Raw genomic sequence first — 20,449 nt, 5'->3', positions numbered from 1 at the left:
TCTCGCAACCATGCTGCTGATATTATCCCATTCCTGGTAGTAATCCATTCTGGATTTCACTTTCCTTTCTTTTCATTGGTCCTTTCTCGGGTTTCCTGACGGCCTCACGACTCTGGCTGGAAGTGTTCGGTTTAGGGAAACGGTATGGGATTTTTTTTTTTTTATAGGTTTTAGGTGAACTAATGAATGCACGCACGCACGCACATACACATATTCACCCACATTCAAAAAAAAAGAAAAATACCAAAAATATATATATATAAAAAAATATATAAAAAAAAAAAGGAGAGCAATGATGATGACATGTCAAATCGGTAAAATTACCGAATGAACAATACTGAGCTCTCCAGGAAAAAAAAAAAAAAGTAATCCATTCAGAATGTATATAGGGATTTCATTTACATTAACTGAATGATACTGTGTACTTAACTCATTAACTGCCATTGACGGCTATAAACGTCAAAAATTCATTTTTAACTATTTCTATTAGTTTAACATTTTTTTTCACTTTTGTTGAAAATCTAGATTTTTTTTATTGTACATTTAGTTTTGTACGTAAAATTTGTAATTAATCGCGAGGTAACTAGTGAAGTCATGCGATTAATTACGATTAAAACTTTAATCGCCTGACGCCCGGAATTTTTAATAATATTTTCTATCTTTTTTAAAAATCATTCACTGCCGTTGACAGCTATAAAAATTCATTTGAACTATTTCTATTAGCTTAACATTTTTCCACTTTTGTCAACAAGAGTATGAAAACCTAGAATTTTTTTTATTGTACATTTAGAACCTATAGAATTTGTGATTAATCGTGAGTTAACTAGTGAAGTCATGTGATTAATTACAATTAAAAACATTTAATCACCTCTGTCCCCTAATTTTTAATAATATTTTTTAAAATGAATTTATGGCAGTGAATGAAGTTAATCAAAGAAAATTAATTCAATTAATAAATTCCAATCCCTAGTCTAGATAAAGTGGTCAACTATGAATGATTAGTGACAGCTCTTAATTGCAACAAATTTAGTCAGTTTACATTACAGTAAACAATTAAACAATAGATGATCTCTGGTTTATTTAGATTTTGAAACAAATATGGATAATAATAATAATAATAATAATTGTTGTTTTTGCCAAAATATTCTATATCTCAAACTGGAATAATCCTAAAACTGTTCTTAACCAAACCATTTTTATGCAAAATTTCAGCATTCTTAAATGCCATGCAAGTATCAAAATAAGTTATTCAAAAAGCAAGCATAAAAAAAAAATCTGTTTTAACTTTAAGGATGATGGTAATGTGAAGGTGAGTCACATTGCAGCAGCATCCCTCGCTGAAGAAGTTTTAACAACTGTAAAAAGTGAAACAAACTAAACAGACTAGCAACTTTGATAACAAGAGTTTGCTGTCCCTGGAGTCTTACTGCTTTGAATGTGAATCTGCTTATTTGCCGGGATCATCGGGATGTCTTGTGCATCTTCCATGTTCTTCTTTTAATACCCCTTGCTGAACCTGCTTCTCCCTTTTGGAATAAGCCAAAGACAAATGAAAACACAGAGTTAATCCTTTCATTCTTGTTGAACTGAACTGTATTATGTGGTTCAAAATCCCAAATTTCGTACGACATTAATGGTGAGAACCCCCCCCCCACAAAAAAAATCTGGATTTTACAGCATTAGAACACTTACCGGTAATTGTGACAGAAGCTTCGCTCCCCACAAATTTTGCCTAGCAACAAGAGAAATGTCCAGGAAAATTAATAATAAAAAAAATCTTTCATTGTTGTTGAACTGAACTGTATTATGTGGTTCAAAATCCCAAATTTCATATGACATTAATGGTGCAAAATTTTTGGGGGGATTTTACAGCATTAGAACACTTACCGATAATTGTGACAGAAGCTTTGCTCCCCACAAATTTTGCCTAGCAACAAGAGAAATGTCCAGGAAAATTAATAATAAAAAAAATCTTTCATTGTTGTTGAACTGAACTGTATTATGTGGTTCAAAATCCCAAATTTCGTATGACATTAATGGTGCAAAATTTTTTGGGGGATTTTACAGCATTAGAACACTTACCGATAATTGTGACAGAAGCTTTGCTCCCCACAAATTTTGCCTAGCAACAAGAGAAATGTCCAGGAAAATTAATAATAAAAAAAAATCTTTCATTCTTGTTGAACTGAACTGTATTATGTGGTTCAAAATCCCAAATTTCGCATGACATTAATGGTGCAAATTTTTGGGGGGGATTTTACAGCATTAGAACACTTACCGGTAATTGTGACAGAAGCTTTGCTCCCCCCAAATTTTGCCTAGCAACAAGAGAAATGTCCAGGAAAATTAATAATAAAAAAAATCTTTCATTCTTGTTGAACTGAACTGTATTATGTGGTTCAAAATCCCAAATTTCGTATGACATTAATGGTGCAAAAAAAAAAATCGGGATTTTACAGCATTAGAACACTTACCGGTAAACACTTACCGGTAAACACTTACCCACAAATTTTGCCTAGCAACAAGAGAAATGTCCAGGAAAATTAATAACAAAAAAAATCTATTGATCTGCACAAAAATATGATTTCACTTTCAAATTTACAATAAAATGAATATATTATGTAGAAACGCCAACTTCTATTAACTCAAAATATAAACTAGTGCTTTCTGCTCACAGTAGAAGGTCTGCATATTGAAGCTCTTATCAGAACTGGTTGGTGCATCAGCATTTTGATGAAGATCCTCACTTCGCTCAATTGTCACGTATTTGCTTGACACAGCGCTTTTCGTGGCGCATTTATCTCACGTGCGCGATGGTGGCCAGAAAAGCTCTCTTCACTCTGGGGACTCAATTTCTGCTTGTCCAAATTCCTGTTTCCCCCGCACCCCCAACCCCCCTGATGAAGCACTATACAGTACCCATATGGGTATTGGAATTGTGACGTATCCTTAACTTGACGTACTGTATGTGTACGTGTGGTTGGCGGAGGGTCCCCGAGGGCATGTGGGAGCATGCTTCAGCTTTCGGGTTGACTAATTAGAGGTAGGAATTGAGAATACAAGTGGAAATCAGTCATGTTGTTACATTTCACAGGTGGGATTTCTTTCTTTTGGCAGCACCGTGGACGAGTAGTTAACATGTCAGCCTTACAAGTTCTGAAATTCAGGGTTCTGCAAGTAATCACGCTTGCGTAGGTTTTCTCTGAGTACTTTGGCTTCCTCCCACATTCGAAAACATGCATGTTAGGTTTATAGTTCATTGTTCATTTCTCTTACGCAAAGTCAGCTGGGATAGCCGACTTGTCACCTGTGACCCTAACGAGGACAAGTGCTATCAAAAATGAATGGATGGATCGATCTCTCACATCCTAAAAACCTTTCCTGTATATCAGTGCAAATTTTTGGATCTTTGTTTTGGCCATAGCAGTGCAATTAGTCTTCATTCTTAAAGAACATGCTTAGCTGTCCCTGAATCTTAAGTCTTCATGTTTGACATTTTGAGCAGTCAGTTTGTAGAAGGCAATTTGTTCCCAGTTCACAAAACATGCATAAGCCAAAAAAAAAAAATTGCTATCTTGTTACTTGCTGACAGATTGCTTACTTTTACTCAAAGTTGGGTTATTTATTTTGACCCAGCAAATTGGGTTAAAGATTGGATTTGGGGGGTGCTGAACAGTTGACGCTGGTTTCAATTTTGCTAGTTGCTGTCAGTAAGAAGTGGGCTTTAGGACCCAGATGCGGGAAGGCAGGGCAAGGAGGCAGAGGTGCAGTCCAAAAAGACGTTTTAATATCTAATGAAAAAAAAACTAACTTCAAAATACAAAATAAACTGAACTAACAAAACATGAAGCTAAACATGACAAAACAACTAAGGCGAGACTAACAACATGACATGGATCCTGATCAGGAGAAGAGGTCAGCGTGACGTGGCGAAAGACTTACGACAGTTGCAACAGCAAAAATGAACCGACACAGACAGGGGGGAGACAACCGACTAAATACACCAACACTAATGACATGACAAGACACACCTGGCTGAGGGCACTGATTGGATGACACATGAGGGTAATGGGGAAAGGTGGACACAATCAGGGTTGACACAGACACCACACGAGGAAGGGCAAGTGACCAGAAACGAGAGGAGTCAGACTTTTCACAATAAAACAGGAAATGACAAGACAAGGGGAAAACACAAGGAAAACATGACAGGGAGTAAACAAGACTGAAAATAAACATGACAGTTGCTTGGTTGGGTACTAAATTTGATGTTACATTCTCGGCTTGCCCATATTGGTGGCACGTGGGTGGCTCAGTGGACTGGGGCTTAAAACCCAGTCAGGGCTGACGGTAACATCCAGTTCTATTGTTCTATTGTAATCTAATATCGTATTACAATTCCAAGCCACTCCCAATCCTAGATAAAAATGGGTGGATTGTTATGTGGTCTTGAAACATCATGTGAGACACTTGCTGTGGTGAGCCCTGACGGAAAGAAGTTGTTCCTTCTTAGAAAATATTGTTTAACAATTTGTATTATTTTCAATCACAGCTATGCTGTTAACATGGTATTCCATTTTTTGTGTATGGTTAGATTTGACCCCAAGGTGGATCACAATTGAATGCATTGCATGAATAACCCAGCATTGGCTCGGCCCCTTTTGGACCCGGAACTGGGTTAGCCATTTCACACACTTTGGGTTACTTCTAACTCAGCAGTTTTAAAAAGGGTGTGCTTGAATGAGTTTAGCGTGAAAGGAAAAAGCTCCTCGAACACCTGTGGAATGAATGAATTGAGATTGGAGGAGAGCCAGCAGGACTGCTGTAGATAATAAATGCTCATCCGTATGTGGTTCTTCTCGAACACTCGATTAACATCTCTACCATTCCTAAATGGGCCCATCTTGATTGTTAAGTGGTCATTAATGTTACGGTATGAACCTGACACTGGGGATATAACAACGCCATAATACTGTAAATGCTATAGTTGTTTATTTTTGTTTTCTCTCAATGGCAGTGTGAATACGGTGTGAAACAATACAATATATCTATTTATATCTAAAGATGTAAGACCTTTAGTCTGTAGTCTTGCTACCTCACGGTAACTGCACGTCTGTTAGATGGATTCGATTCAAGCACCAGCCATGCACAGTGCTGAATAAGCATTATGGTTATCATCAGACTATTGTTTCTTTATCTAATTGTAGTTAATGAAGTGTTATATTTGTGAAAGCGCATTAGTTGGCACTATTTATGCTCATGCGGTCATTATTAGTGACTCAGAAATAGAGCTGGTGCGCCCCATAGAGCAAGGAGGGGCCGCAGTCTGTTCCGCTCTTTGCTTCCGGCCTGCCTGCCCACATAGCTGGCACCGAGGGTGGGCGAGGCGAGGTGTAATGAATGCTGAGTTTAACAGCCGCCGGATGACTGAACTCCTCGCGGTCCAGCCGGCGGTGTCAGCCGCTCATTGTGATAAAATGCAACAGCGTCTGCCTGCGGCACACCATTGTGTTTAATTGTGACTGATGATGACTAGCAAGCAGCTTTAATGTGATGCCTGCAACCTTGTAGAGATGTGAGATGTGCTCTCATTTGAGCTTTATTGGGTTTTGCTGAGAGACGGGCAATCTCACTAAGCCGTTTAAAACATGTTGCTGTGTTTGGGAAAGAGATGGACACGTGGGAAATTAATAATCAATAGATCGATATTTATGTATGTATTCAAAATTGACCTCCATATGGTTTTAGATATGATACATTTAATTTTTATTTTGAGGCAAGTAAACACAACCAGCAAATATCAACAGAATCTCAAGTAGTGCACTGAGTTTAGCTTCAAGATGTGATTAATCAACAATCATTTCCACATAATGGTCAGAATTTTTAATAGTCAGCCTCAGTCTCTGTTTAACTGCCCCATACATTGCTGTGTGTTTATTTAACTGTTTTTTAGCATCTACCACACACAACAAGAGTCTGTATTACACTTTAACAATTACTGTGTGGACTGTGAATGGGGAGAGGACAAATAGCCAAACACAACATCCTCTCAACCTCATCTCCATATACAATATCAAGTAAGCAGGGGTGTTTATTTTTTATTGTTGTACTTTTCCACACACTTTTTAATTGTATTTTTATGATTTAGTGTTTGCTTTGAGTAGTGCTGTGGAGACGTCATCCGCATAAATACACTCCACTCCAGCATAGACAAATGCCATAACTATGCACGAGTTCCCAGAAGCTAACACTGATGACACTGTTAGCTAACACTGCTAGCACTGTAGCTTTGCGTACCTTGTGATTTTGGCCATTTCTTAATATGAAGAAAGCAGAGTACAGTCTTCCTAAGAACGTATACGCGAACCTTCTTCTTCTGTGTATGTACTTGTTAACTTGTTTGATAAAATGAATCTTGGGATATTTTCCTAGTTAAACCTTGACAAGTATCCAACTGATGCATGCTTGGTTTAAGCTAGCTGACAAGACCAACATCCGGGTATTCCATTCGTTTTTGCTTTATGCGTACGTTTGATCACGTTTCACGCGAACACAAGGACCTAAGAACGGACAAGAATGCCAATTGAGAAATGGCTTTTGACTTTTGAAATCATGGTGCTTCATTGTAGACCAGCAGGCCTGACTCAACTGTCTCGTGAAAGTGGCTCTGGATCTTCGTCCAGCCTTTCTGGCCATGTCATTGGTGGAGAAACTCTGTGCGGGTGTCTTATTAGGTAAATGTGTTGTTTTGTAATCATGGGGTGAAATAAGTAGATTATGAAGTATTTACTTGGTTGTTTAATTTCACACTTGTTAGGCGGCCAGAAATTCCAGAGATGCAAATATTTGCATGCAAAACATGATTTTATTTTTCTATAATGAGCCAGCTTCAAAACCAATCGTGGAAGACGACCTGGTAAAAAAAAAAAAACATTGCTTGATATTTTCGTCATCTAAGAAAACAATAAGTCATTTCATTAAGAGAGCTATTAAGAAAATTCAGTCAAGCACCTATGCCTAGTATCTCTTGGGATTGTTGCGATATACTGCCATGTTTTCACCAGTGTTCCAGTCCTCAGTACAACATCAACAACATCACTCAGCATTCTGAAGCAATATCCGGGGAATAGTGCTTAATAAATCCAGCTTCATCAAAATTCCAAGCACACCGCATGCATCACACTACGTTTCAGGAGCACCACTTTGCCCATCAGTCAGTTAAGCCAAATGAAGTGCGCAGTGATTGAAAGTGATGGCGCATACAAAAAAACAGCAGCATTTGAAAGTTGGCTCTCATAACAAGGGAAGGCATCTTTCTTATAGCCAGGGATGTCATCTGAAAGAAGACATTGTTGGTTCCACTGTGAAAGTGAAGCCACACAAATGTGCACATTCATCGCGTGTGATTTATTTTTATTTTTTCGGGACAGGAGCTGGGGAGTTCAGATGGGCCACCGCGGAACTGGAAAGGCATCGGGATCGCCATGATGGTGATTCTGGCTGTCATGTCGTTGGTCATTCTCTCTGTCATTCTCCTCACCCCTGGTAAGTAAGATGAAAATAGAATACTTACATCCTTTTCCAGTTTCAAACTGTCCCCATCATAAAACTGAAGGAGGGTCAACCCCCCCCCCCCCGAAAATGTCTTCGCAATAATATGTTCTATGCAGCCCCACTAGTCTAAATACGGTATTCTGTTTAATATTGCGTGAATGAAATATGAGTTAAGCAGTAAAATCCAGCAGTTTTCATCAATATCAGAAGGCAGCCATTTTGCCATTTGCTTTCGACTGAAGATGACATCATGGTTGCTCAGGGCTCAGGCAACGACCAATCACAGCTCAACTGTTTTCTGAAGCTGAGCTGTGATTGGTTGCTACCTGAGTGAAAATGACATCACAGTTGCTCAGGTCTCAGGTAACAACCAATCACAACTCAGCTTTAGAAAACAGTTGAGCTGTGATTGGTCGTTGCCTGAGCCCTGAGCAACTGTGATGTCATCTTCAGGCGACAGCAAGTGGCAAAATGGCTGCCACCCTAGATGGATAAAAATGGCGGGATTTTGCTTCATATCTCATATTCCACAAATATAATATTAATTAGAATGTCATGTTTAGAATAGTGAGGTCACATATATCATAATACTGTCAAGAAATGCTTAAGGTTGACTCTCTCTTTCCTTATCTAATTTTCTAACAGTCTTAATTGTCTTACAAATATAAACAGATTTTAACTACTGTATAAAGAATGGATGGAAAAACAAAACATTTGGACTGATTCTTCTTTCCCGCTTAATTTTCAGATGAATCTCACTTGTTACGCCGTTCTCTTTTCACAATGGAGGACCTGGAGAACGAAGACTTCAAAATTCACGACCCATGTGTGGTCTGGCGGACAGGTAAGGATCATCCTTCATGTTGCATCAATCCACGTTACAGGGAAGGTTGCTGCGTCAGCTACATCACTACCATGAAATCAAGCGTTAAGTCACCAGTCAACAAAGGAAGGCCACCCAGTCAAGAAAGGACAACACAGGACGGCTAAAGTGAGCCAAAGTTAGCTAAAGTGATAAGACAAATTGATTTTACTCGTCTCAATTCTCAGCCAGTCGTCTTTATACTTAAAGTAATTCTTCTTCCATATCCATACAGAGACCCTATTGATTTTGAATGGTATCCAACACAAAATTGCAAGCTAGCTAGGATCATCACTCACTTTTTTGCCCTCTGCCTGTCCCTCGCCGGACTCAGAGGGGATTGATGCTCGTAAAATACGTCAATACGCTGACCATAACTTGCACATAGAGGTTAGCTAGGTCATACATGCAATCATTCAGGTGTCTGTTTTTTAATCTGTCTTTTAGGGCGAAATATTAGGCTGTTAAAAAAACATTATTATTATTATTATTATTATTCTTATTATTATTATTATTATTATCCATCCATCCATCCATCCATTTTCTTGGCCGCTTTTTCCTCACAAGGGTCGCGGGGTGCTGGAGCCTATCCCAGCTGGCTTCGGGCAGTAGGCGGGGTACACCCTGAACTGGTTGCCAGCCAATCGCAGGGCACACAGAGACGAACAACCACACTCACATTCACACCTAGGGACAATTTGGAGTGTTCAATTAACCTGCCATGCATGTTTTTGGAATGTGGGAGGAAACCGGAGTACCCGGTGAAAACCCACGCAAGCACGGGGAGAACATGCAAACTCCACCCAGGAAGGCCGAAGCCCGGACTCGATCTCACGTCCTCTGCACTGGGAGGCGGACGTGCTAACCAGTCAGCCACCGTGCTGCATTATTATTATTATTATTATTATTATTATTATTATTATTATTATTATTATTATTATTATTATTATTATTATTATTATTATTATTATTATTATTATTATTATTGTTTATTTAAAAAAATGTTTGAAGAATTTTAAACAGTTCTCATGTGCCTTGATAAAATACATAAAGAATAAAGAATTAGAGCACATTTTATTAGATATGTTTTGAGGAGCCTGTCTCATGATAATGAGCAACTGTATATACCGAACCATACTGTATTCTGCTGAGCCAATAGTGAGTCTTGCCTGAATATTAGACTATGGTGGTATCAACTTCGGGCCACTGCCACTGTGTCGACCATTCTGAGCATTTAAGTACTATATGTGCTGGTTATCAGACGCTAATGCTAATTTGTGCATTCAACACAATGAAGCTAGTCGTGCAGCCAGATTTCAGACGTCACCTGAGAATGGCTTTAGAAGGGCAGACTGGGGAGCTATATTTTCAGAAATAAGCAGATAAGTTATTTGTATGATATTTAAATTTCACACTTGATGCAGGCACTCGATAAACTCAAGTATTTGTATACAACTCATAAGCAGTTAAAACGTCAATTTTACATGATATGCCCTCCTTTAATTATGGCAGAAAACGAAGTGGTTCTGCGCACCAGAAATGGTCACATCCTGTCGTTCAGCCTCAGCAACAACCTGACGACCCTCCTGCTGGACAACACCTCACTGGTGAGTACTGCACACGTGACGGTGATAAAACTGGTCTTGACTCTCAAATGAAGGCAGACTGGACATAAGTTTTGTGAAGTCAATTCATTCCTTTGTAGGCTCAAACTAAAGCAAACATAAAACGTGTAATAAATGTACAGGAAATATAGTCATATTATTTTATAAACAAAACAAAAAAATCTATGCACCTCTGTTCAAATACCAGGAAATATGTTCCCCACTACTATAGGTGGGCCATTTCTACCTATTTTTGAATTATTACACACAAGTAAGTTGGCTGGTGTCCAACTGCTAACATAGTGAACTGTGATTTGATCAGTGTCACACCACACCACTGAACGTTTAAAAAATGTTATACACTTTACAAATGACAAACAACATACTGTATAAACCTTTTTTTTTGTGCCAAATGCCAAATTCTATGAAGAGTTGAAGACAAATGAGCAGGAACTGTGGGACATTGTGGGCTCATCTTATCAATACCTGCTTTGCTTACCAATGAAACACCATTTGGTTTGGTTTTCGCGTCTTAAAAATTCCGTTTATGTCAGTCCAATCCACTAATGTGATTATCGCTAACACTGTATATGTGTAATCACGGATGTACTCCCCTGCAGTCAGAGCATAATATAGCTTGGCAGCGTGACAGAATATAGCTCCTTTTTCTACTCGACATGTTATTTCAAAGAGACCCCCCCCCCTCCCCCCAGCAAGGGCATCATCACTCCTAACACCGCCTATGTGCGAGCGACACAAGCATTCACACAGTATGTGGGTCACTGCAGGCTGCTGTTGTCAGGCTCAAGATGAAGTGTGTTGGGATACGGTGCGCAACAAGCGGTGTAATTGGGTCCCCCCAAATAAATGAATACAAAGTGTTGAGCACAAAGGCCACCATTAGATGGGTTGTTTTTTCGAAATAGTTTCATGATGATATGCACATGCTGGTAGCTCTATAATTTTTCTGTATAACCAAAAAAACACACAAAAACAGACTTAAGTAGGATATAGCTATAGCAATAACAACTATATTTGTCCTACTATTTGGTATTTTACCGTGTCAAAAATGACTGCTGTGAAAAATCTTATTAAAACAACAAAGCGGCTTTTGATTTTTGACACAGCACTGTTGCAGAGACACTAAATGTCAGGCCAAAGTATGAGTCTAACATCAGGGGGAAAATAGCCATCATAAAAATACAAAAAGGAAATTGATTACTAAACAAAAAAAAAATACAAACATAAATTTAGTCTTAGGTATATCAAATTGATGTACTGCCCATAATTTCTTCTAATCATCATCATCTAATTGTGCTCATGAGTTATTGTAAAAAATAATTCTTGTGATATATGCAACAGTGAAAAAAACAAAGCCAAATAAAACATACGCAGACGCAGAGCAAGATTGAAAAATTGCCTCAATCAGATTATTAATCAAAATGTCTGCAAAACTGTGTACAGACGCTCCCCAACTTACGAACGAGTTACGTTCCGAGCGATCGTTCGTAAGGTGAATTTGTTCGTAAGTTGCTTCAGTGCTATATTTTGTATTATAATTTATGTTTAAAGAGAATACGTACAGTACTGTACTACGTATGTTAGAGAGAGAGAGAGAGAGACACACACAGTATGTACATGTACGTAATAAGATAAATAAAATGAAGTTTAACTTACTTTTGGAAGATGCTTAAGGATTTGATGGAGGAGGAGGAGGAGGAAGAGGAGGATTTTATATCATGAGAGGTTCTTCGTCGTCGCTGGAATGGGCTTCAAAAGTTACTTCCTCCTCCGTAACTTCAATGTAGGAAGAAGTTGAGGGTTGATGAGTATCTTCCTTGGAGGATTTACTAGAAACTGGCCGAAAGAAGCGATCTAACGACGATTTTCTTCTTTTTTCATCATAAATGATGCGGTAGCACTGTATGGCATCATTCAATTGATTTGCAACCTTTGTGCAACGTTCAATATTTGGGTCTTGCTGCTCGAAGAGTGCGATGGCTTTATCTATGAGCGACAGGCGTTTCTTCTTCTTCCTCCTCCTCGACACGTTGCTGAGCCTCCAATGCTGGGTGAGCTCTCACAGCGCCAAGCGTCGCTATTAGCGGCGGAAAGAAGCACTACAGTACTCGGAAAAAGGTGCGCAATACAAAATCTAACTTACAGCATCTCTTTCCGAACATTTTTTGACATGCGCGCAGACATGTTCGTATGTACTGTTGTTCGGAACACGAATGTTCGTAAGTAGGGGAGCGTCTGTACTCTATTCGGATAGCCTAAAAACAAATACAGGTAATGGAAACTAAAAAGTCATACAATTCACTTACCCTTTTCTTTGTTTCAAATGAAGCTAATTACTGTACAGTATGAATAAAAGACATCAGTTAACACTTAAAGAGACATTGTGTAGAATTTAGTGCCATCTAGTGGTGAACTAATAGAAGGCAATGACTACGTTTGCAAAGTTCTTCGCCTTCAAGTACCTGTAGCAGAAAGATCGCGGCTAAACATATAGGCGGCGAAACTGCTTCTTGTCAGGCGAGGCATGACTCGTGATATATTTAGTTATTACCGGTACTTGACCTATGATTATATATTTTTTAAATGTATGTTGATGTGGTAGCACATTATCCATCCAATCCAATTAGCATGTTATGGAAATTAATATTGGGTGTTTAAAATGAACGAATTATTAGGTCACCACTAGACGGCGCTAAATTCTACACACTATACCTTTAAAGCTACTGAAGGATGAAAATTGTATTTCGAATGGCTACTGCCACCTGTGGTCGAAAAATGAAACTGCATTTTTCCTTCTTCACATACACGATGCAATATGGCGTCACATCCACAGACACAGGGCAGGAAATTTGAACCTAAATCCTGTCTGAAAACTATTGGCCAAAGGCTTGGGAGAGTTCCCATTTTGATCAGATAAGGTGTTGAAATGGAATCTATTTATTAAAAAATGTCTCAGTCATGAATGGTTGAATAATTAGGCTATTGTAAAGATATTTTGGGGGCAAAACAAAAACAAAAAACAAAAAAAAACAAAAAAACAAAAAAACAAAAAAACAAAAAAACAAAAAAACAAAAAAACAAAAAAACTAAAAAACTAAAACAAAACAAAACAAAACAAAAACAAAACCAAACAAAACAAAACAAAAGTGCAATTAGTATGAGCAAATAATTCATCGCAAAGAAAGAATCCCGCTTTCTTAATAAATAATTTGTGCTATGATCATTTGTGTGTGTTTTTTTTTCAGGACCTGACTACTACAAAATTCCAAGTTTCTGCAGACAGGAGCTTTGTGCTCCTGCCTTACAACATTAAGCCGGTGAGTCGTCTCTCAAAGTTGGCTTGCATTTATTCCAGTTGACGGCACTAAGATTTCAACACTTCAGACTGTAAATGAACAATATTGCAGCGGGCAGCAAATGGGCCCTTTCAAACCCATGTCTGTCCAAGCTTACAAAAGTCGGGCTGTAAGACGGATGGATATTGAAGGGAATTGTCTCTTAGGTCATTCACCACAGTGAAAATTTGAAGAGCAGAAGAGTTTGCAATTGCAAGGTACTTACTAAGTAAGCTAATAGTTAGCCTAGCTTCTTCTATTTTTGTCTTCATTTTGTTTTTTTTCTGGCAGTTTGGATGCCTTGTGTCACCATTTGTCTCTCACAGGTCAGTCTTGAGACCACAACAGATCATGTATCGAGTTTGGGGGAGGCAACTTGCGATTGCTGGAACAGATATGGTGTGTGTCATGTGCTGTGTGTTGTTCATCTGACGTACACCACACTGTAGAGTAGGAGAGGGAAATGCTATGTGTGTTCCAAATTATCCACAAATTCACGTTATGGTAAGTCGCCACCTTCGGAACGGAACACGATTGTAAGCCCCCTGTAGATAATGATCTGTATAACAGATGCTGTGCTATGCATTTCCTGTCACCCCTAGTTGGCACTGTGACTAATAAAGGAAATTGGCATATGAATGTCTTCAAGGCAGGAACTTAATTGCACACGGGACATTTGGGCACGCTCTTGTGGAGTTGTTTTGCCATAATTCTGAGCAATAGCCTTTTGTGCCAATATAATATGATGATGTCTGAGATTTTTTTTTCTTTTTCCTTTCTTTTCTTTTTTTTATAATAGGATAATTTTGTGTTTAATGGTGATTCAAGCTTCAGTGACAAAAAATGTCTTATTTTCTAGAGTGTGCAACAAACTTACTTTTGGCTCTAAATCACATACATTTTTACTAGCACACATTATTTGTTGAGTTTGGACCACATCAACTCCTAAAGACTAAATATCACAGGCAATGAATGTGTGGTTGTGAATCAACGCTTTGTGAAAATCTCTATTTCTGTCAGAGGCCATTTCAGTACCTGTGGTCCTGTGATGCTCCGATCAACACAAATGTTGTTATTATGCAAATGTTCATTATGATACTGTTTATTATATGAGCATTTCAGGTCAATTGTTTTGGGGCGCTTTATAACAGTAAGGTTTAAATGACCTTCGAGTTGGTGTAAACAAGAGCCCCATTCTACTGCAGTGCTCTTTGGCTCGATAAAATAGACACCAAATGACTGGGAGAACACGGGGGCAGGGGGGGTGGGAGGGGGGGGGCTGAATATTTAAGACAACACATGACAGGCTGGTGAGGAAGGATGAAAGAATTTCTTTGGTGAAGTCTGTTGGGGGAGCAGGAGGGGGTGTTAAGGAGATGAAGGCAATGAAACTGTCCGGCTGTTTCAGTGAGGAGGTCCATGTGAAAAGCTGCCATTGAATGGCATGGGTGGGTAGTTTTAGATGAACATCAGGGGGTTCGCCGAATCGTCACACAGCAGCACGGATCTTTATTTAAGCATCAATGCGAACTATGACGCGTTCCTCAATAGAGAGACGAGCTATCATTTACAAGCAAATAAAAACAAGTTTGGAGGGAATGAAAGCAAGCAGCAAGTTCCTCGTGCATTTATATTAAAACCAGGACGCAAGTGAAATTATCTCTCTGTGGGCTTACCATTGATTCAGCTACTGGTTCATATTCTCTTTGTTTGTTTATATAATGAGTCTACAGTGCACATAACGCGCTTTGCAAATTAATTATTCAGACAATGGTACGTCCACAAAAGGCCGCTTGGTGGACGACTGTCAAAAACATGGGTGGTTTTACAACTTTGTCTTCTTTGATCTGAATCACTCCAGAGTGTACCCATGTCACTTATGGGCATGAACAGGATATGGTCTTTATCACGTTGTAGAGTAAAAAAAATTAAAGTGAAGCAAAATCTATCACAACAAACCAGATGAGCTCAAATTTACGGAAAGTACGGAATAAAAAGGTATTCCGTTAATAAACAAATAATAGGGCAAATATGGACAATGGTTAACTTTTGTCTATTTAGCGTATTGATTCATATTTTTATGCCTGAATAAACCAAAATCACCAAAGTGGCAAACTAGAGTTCAATTTAAATGAATCAAAGGATGTTTTGTTGAAGCTGCACCATAAAATGGCAATGATGGATTTCTATGTCATTCTGTTATTGAGGAAACACCCACATTGAACTTAGACTAAGTATTTTTTTTAAGTCTATCGTGGTCATTATCCTTTTCATCTTTTGTCAAAGAAAACACAAAAACAACACTAGACTAAATGCAATTTCTGCAGAAATTGCGTGGGAATGCTGAAAGCTTAATCCTAATAGCTGAATGCTAAGATGAATGCTTATGAAGTTGATTGAAAGATACATTATGTAAAAAACACAAAGTATTAATTGTAATTGAAAGATAAATGAATAAAAAGAACACTTGAACCCAGGAGGTGTACATTTTTTAAGCAAGTTGAAATTTATATAGAAAAGTGTTATCTGAAAGTACCCTCCATGCATTTAGATGGAAAAGTCGAACTAAAATGCAACAACAAGGGGTACATTTTTAGTCCCTCTTCTGTGGCTCCCTGTGACTCCCGCACCCACAAAAATTTTTTTTAGAAGTTATATATTTTGTAATATATATTTTTTCAAGATAAAATATTCTTTAAATTTATACATGATTCAAAAATATATATATATACTGTAGTTAAGTATTCCCCAAAAATGTCAGAGTCCAAATTTTTAGGTTGTTATAAAGACAGGCAAAAGGTTGATGAAAAAGTTTTAAAGAAAATACCTAAATGTACCAAAATTGACCATAAAATGTCCAAAAAGGAAGAGGAAAAGCAGAAATAACTTGAAATTGCCATCAATGTCAAATAATTGAATAAAAAGGCAAAAAAGAAAATGTTTAAAAAGTAACCATAAAAAGTCCAAAATCAAAAGAAGAAATTTGAAAATGCCTCAAAATTGCGAAAAATTTCAGAAAATTGAGAGCAAAAAAAGCCAGAAGAAACGTTTTAAAAAATACCTATAAAATGTCAAAAAATTGGAGAAAATAGGCAGAAAAATATGTAATATGAAAAATTACCAAAAATAATTTCCAAAAACAGAAGACGAAAGGTAGAAGAAAATATTGGATGCTGCTGTCATATGATAGTCAGTTCGTTAGCATGTAATCACTTAGCATAATTGCCATGGATACACTTGCAATGTACACTCGGAGGTGGGATTCGAACCTGTGTCCTCCTGGTTACTGGACAAGGCAATTTACCACTGAGCAGGGTCAGACAGCTGGTATTAATGATCACTTGTATTGTGGGCGTGGAAAGTGGGACTGAAAAAGTTCAGTGTCAGTCCCATTGAAAATGAATGGGGGAAAGTTGATATTTAACGTTAAATTGTGCGAATACTGTAAGTAATGTGGAATCAGACGATAAATACCCCGGAAGGCGTACATTTTTGAATCAAGTTGAGATTTGAACGGTGTAAATCTGAAGTATTATGTGGGAGTTGTTTCATATAGGATATATACATATAGGAGTTTTTTTTGTGTCTTTTTTTTTTTTTTTTTTGCATTTTGGGGTACTTCAGATTTTCAAAAAGCCTGGCCTAGACTCACAAACCCTCACAAATACCAGATTGTGAGGTCCTGGAAGAGCAGTTGCCAAACAATGAAACAAACAACCAGTGTGTCCAACCAAGAGCAGTACACTACAAACCCTGTCAATCACTTTAAATGAAACAACATCATCATTGCACACTCAGGAAAGGATCAGGATTCTGCTCAAGCTTCTCCTCTGCCTTCAACACCGCTTCCCAGTACTTTTATCCTAATTTTGTTCGCACAGATAATATTTTGACACCATTAAAAGCTCCGAATCTAAGTCAACGATGGTATGCTGCAAGGCTCTTAACTTGACCCCTCCTAGTGCTACGTTATATATACTGATGCAACATAAGATGCCGCACATACTGTATTTATATGAGTAGCCATTTATACTGGAAGGTCAAAAACGTTTAAAAAATAATTTGTGTTTCATTTTCACTATATTCTGAACTGGTGAGCAGTCAATCTCAATTTAGAAGCGCACAATGAGGAGGAATCAATCCCATGTCAGTGAGAAAAATGAAGTTTGAAAACCATTGCTCTATTTGTGTGGGCACGTTGTTCAGTCAGTTTTGACACGACGCAAGTAGGTTGCTGTGGAGGATTTATGTTACTGTCATTTTCAGACCTCCCCTGCGATTGATTGACTATTCCAGGATGTAGCCCATCCCAGCTCACCTACGACCCTAATGAGGCCAAACATGATAGAAAATGGTTATGGATGCCAAATTGTTTTGATATCATTAGCGCATTTGTATGCGGCTGCACTGTAAGAAGACGAGGGTGGGGGGCTGGGGGGGCTGACCTGCCACCTTCAATCACACATTTATGAGTTACAGCGTGAACCCACCCTCTGTCTTTTTATGAACCACATCTCCCCCACCATTCGATTCCCTTAGCTGCTTCATCTCCTTCACTCACTTTTTTTTTCTGTCTATCTCAGGGCAATTTATGCTGACTGGTGCAGTTTCCAGCAGCCTGGTTGTTAGCAGAACGAGAGAGGAAGTAGCGGTGGAGGAATTGTGGAGGTCGGGGTGGTGGTGAAGGGCTTGGGGGAAATGGGATTCCGTGACTAGATATACTGGCCAGTTAAAGTCCATCAGAAAGATTATTGTTTGGGAATGGCAGAGGTTCCCAATGAGTTGCTGTGCAGCAGAGAGAAACAATTGAAGAAGCTGTGAGGAAAGTTGTTTTTTTTGTTAGGCTTTCAGGGATGCCTGTTGGGTAGCAATAAATAGATTTTGGGAGCATGTCAAGGGGATTCAGCCACGTGGGAATCAGGGAGGGATGATTGGAGAAAATATATAACGAATACCCTCAAAAGAGGTTGAAAGGAGGAAAGAGAATGTTATGTACAGGTGTATGTTATCTAGCAGCATCTCAATTGACAACATATGGCAGACATTTCTTTCTTTCAGTAGAGAAATTCATCAAAGCTGTCAAATAAAACCTGTCGGTGTGAATGTGAGTATGAATGATTGTGATTGTTTGTCCCTGTGATTGACTGGCGACCAGATCAGGGTGTACGCAGCCTCTTGTCTAAAATCTGCTGAGATGCTCCAGCTCACCCGTGACCTTAACTCATTCACTGCCATTGACGGCTATTGACGTTAAAAATTCATTTGAAATATTTCTATTAGTTTTATTATTTTTTTCCACTTTTGTTAACAAGAGTATGAAAACCTAGAAAAAAATGTTTATTGTACATTTAGAACAGATGTAAAATTTAGGATTAATCGTGAGTTAACTATAGAAGTCAATAATTAATTACATTTAAACATTTTAATCACCTGATGCGATTTTAAAAAAGGAAGAAAAGATGATTAAAAATTAGGAGCGTCAGGCGATTAAAATTTTTAATCGAAATTAACTGCATGACTTCGCGAGTTAACTCACGATTAATCACAAATTTTATATCTGTTCTAAATGTACAATAAAAAAATTCTAGGTTTTCATAGTCTTGTTAACAAAAGTGGAAAAAATGTTAAACTAATAGAAATAGTTAAAATTAATATTTGACGTCTATAATCGTCAATGGCAGTGAATGAGTTAAAATGTAATTCACCCCAGCTTTTGCAGCATGATTACAGTATAGCAAGGAAATTATCGTCTTTCAAATAGAAACTTCCACACTTATACAACCACCACTGACCACTTTCAGTTCCACAATGCTGGTCTTGGGGCATCTCCCTCTTTTCTTTTTCATTTTTCTTTTTTCAATCTAGTTCAACTGAACCATGGAGTGTTTACTCCTTAGCGGTCACTCAGCCTTGCTGTGAGCTCAGGAACCGGCCTGCATTTAACTGGACTTAACAGTCATCATGGAGAGGTCTCGGACCACTGGACTGATTTACCACAAGGTTGAACAGCACCTGGAAGCATTTTATGTGTGGATTTTTTTTTAAAGCAGAAGCTTATAAAACACAAAGAACAGCCACAGCCAAGCGTTTTATCACACGACTACAGTAGAACCTCAAAGGTAGTGCACAATTTATTCACAGGATGCTCTGATTTCTTTGGAATAGAATTTTATTCTACCTGGAAGGAAGTCGTCATCCTCCTTCTATTTACGATAGCGTTTCTCCTCATTAGAGTTGTCGCTGTCGCACACTGTTTGATGCTTCCGAATCCGAATAGTACCCAATCATTGCAAAAAATGACAGCTGGCTACTCACCCCCTGTATATTGGGCGCTTCAGCAATGTGAAATGCGCAAGCCTGTTTTGCATTCTTGGGCTCTATTAATCTATAAAGATGGAGGAAGATGCAGGTTAAAAGATGGGGACTGGTTTCCATTCTGGCGCGGATCCTACGCCACTTGTGTACCGGTATATTTTTACCACAAGCTTCACTATTTCATCCAGAGGTACATATGCAATTATAAATATGGTTAAGAAAAAAAAAAAAGCGAAAATAAAAATAAAAATAAAAATAAAAATAAAAATAAAAATAAAAATAAAAATAAAAATAAAAATAAAAATAAAAATAAAAATAAAAATAAAAATAAAAATAAAAATAAAAATAAAAATAAAAATAAAAATAAATGGTTAAGTATTGTTGTAAAACACATTATGTGTACTCTATATACTGTATTTCTAATTGCTAACTGGCCTGTGGTGGGCAGCTGTGTCTCGCTCACTTACAACCAGGAAATACATTTTTTGCCTGTGTGAACGCTTTCGTGCATTTTGATTGGTTATAATTTGCAACGTTGCCACATTGTTCAACTGCTGTTCAAATTTTGAAGTACCACAAAAGCAGTGACTGACACTTGGCCACTAGTGAAATCTTGTCTGCAGCAGCCCTGAGGGTCACGTGAGTTGGAGCCTATCCCGGTTGATTTTGGGCGAGAAGTTGGGTACACTATGGACTGGCTTCAAGTCATTTGCAGCCTGTAGAAAAAAATGGAAATCGAAATAATTTGTTTCAGGGCCAGA

The 20,449-nt window shown here is 38.1% G+C and overlaps 1 protein-coding gene across 2 annotated transcripts in view; it reads left to right on the top strand.

Moving 5' to 3' along the window:
* LOC144036079 (inactive dipeptidyl peptidase 10) overlaps positions 1–20,449 on the top strand; it is a 47,707-nt gene that overhangs the window by 4,522 nt on the left and 22,736 nt on the right. For both annotated transcript variants that reach the window (XM_077546385.1, XM_077546377.1), the window contains exons 2-5: positions 7,428–7,542; positions 8,300–8,395; positions 9,926–10,020; positions 13,284–13,355. In XM_077546385.1, the coding sequence (XP_077402511.1) occupies positions 7,428–7,542; positions 8,300–8,395; positions 9,926–10,020; positions 13,284–13,355 (378 nt within the window). The remainder of the gene's footprint in view (positions 1–7,427; positions 7,543–8,299; positions 8,396–9,925; positions 10,021–13,283; positions 13,356–20,449) is intronic.

This window comes from Vanacampus margaritifer, chromosome 1, assembly GCF_051991255.1.
Source record: "Vanacampus margaritifer isolate UIUO_Vmar chromosome 1, RoL_Vmar_1.0, whole genome shotgun sequence".
In the NCBI taxonomy this organism is placed as follows: Eukaryota; Metazoa; Chordata; class Actinopteri; order Syngnathiformes; family Syngnathidae; genus Vanacampus; species Vanacampus margaritifer.
This window is presented reverse-complemented; position numbering and strand designations above follow the sequence as displayed.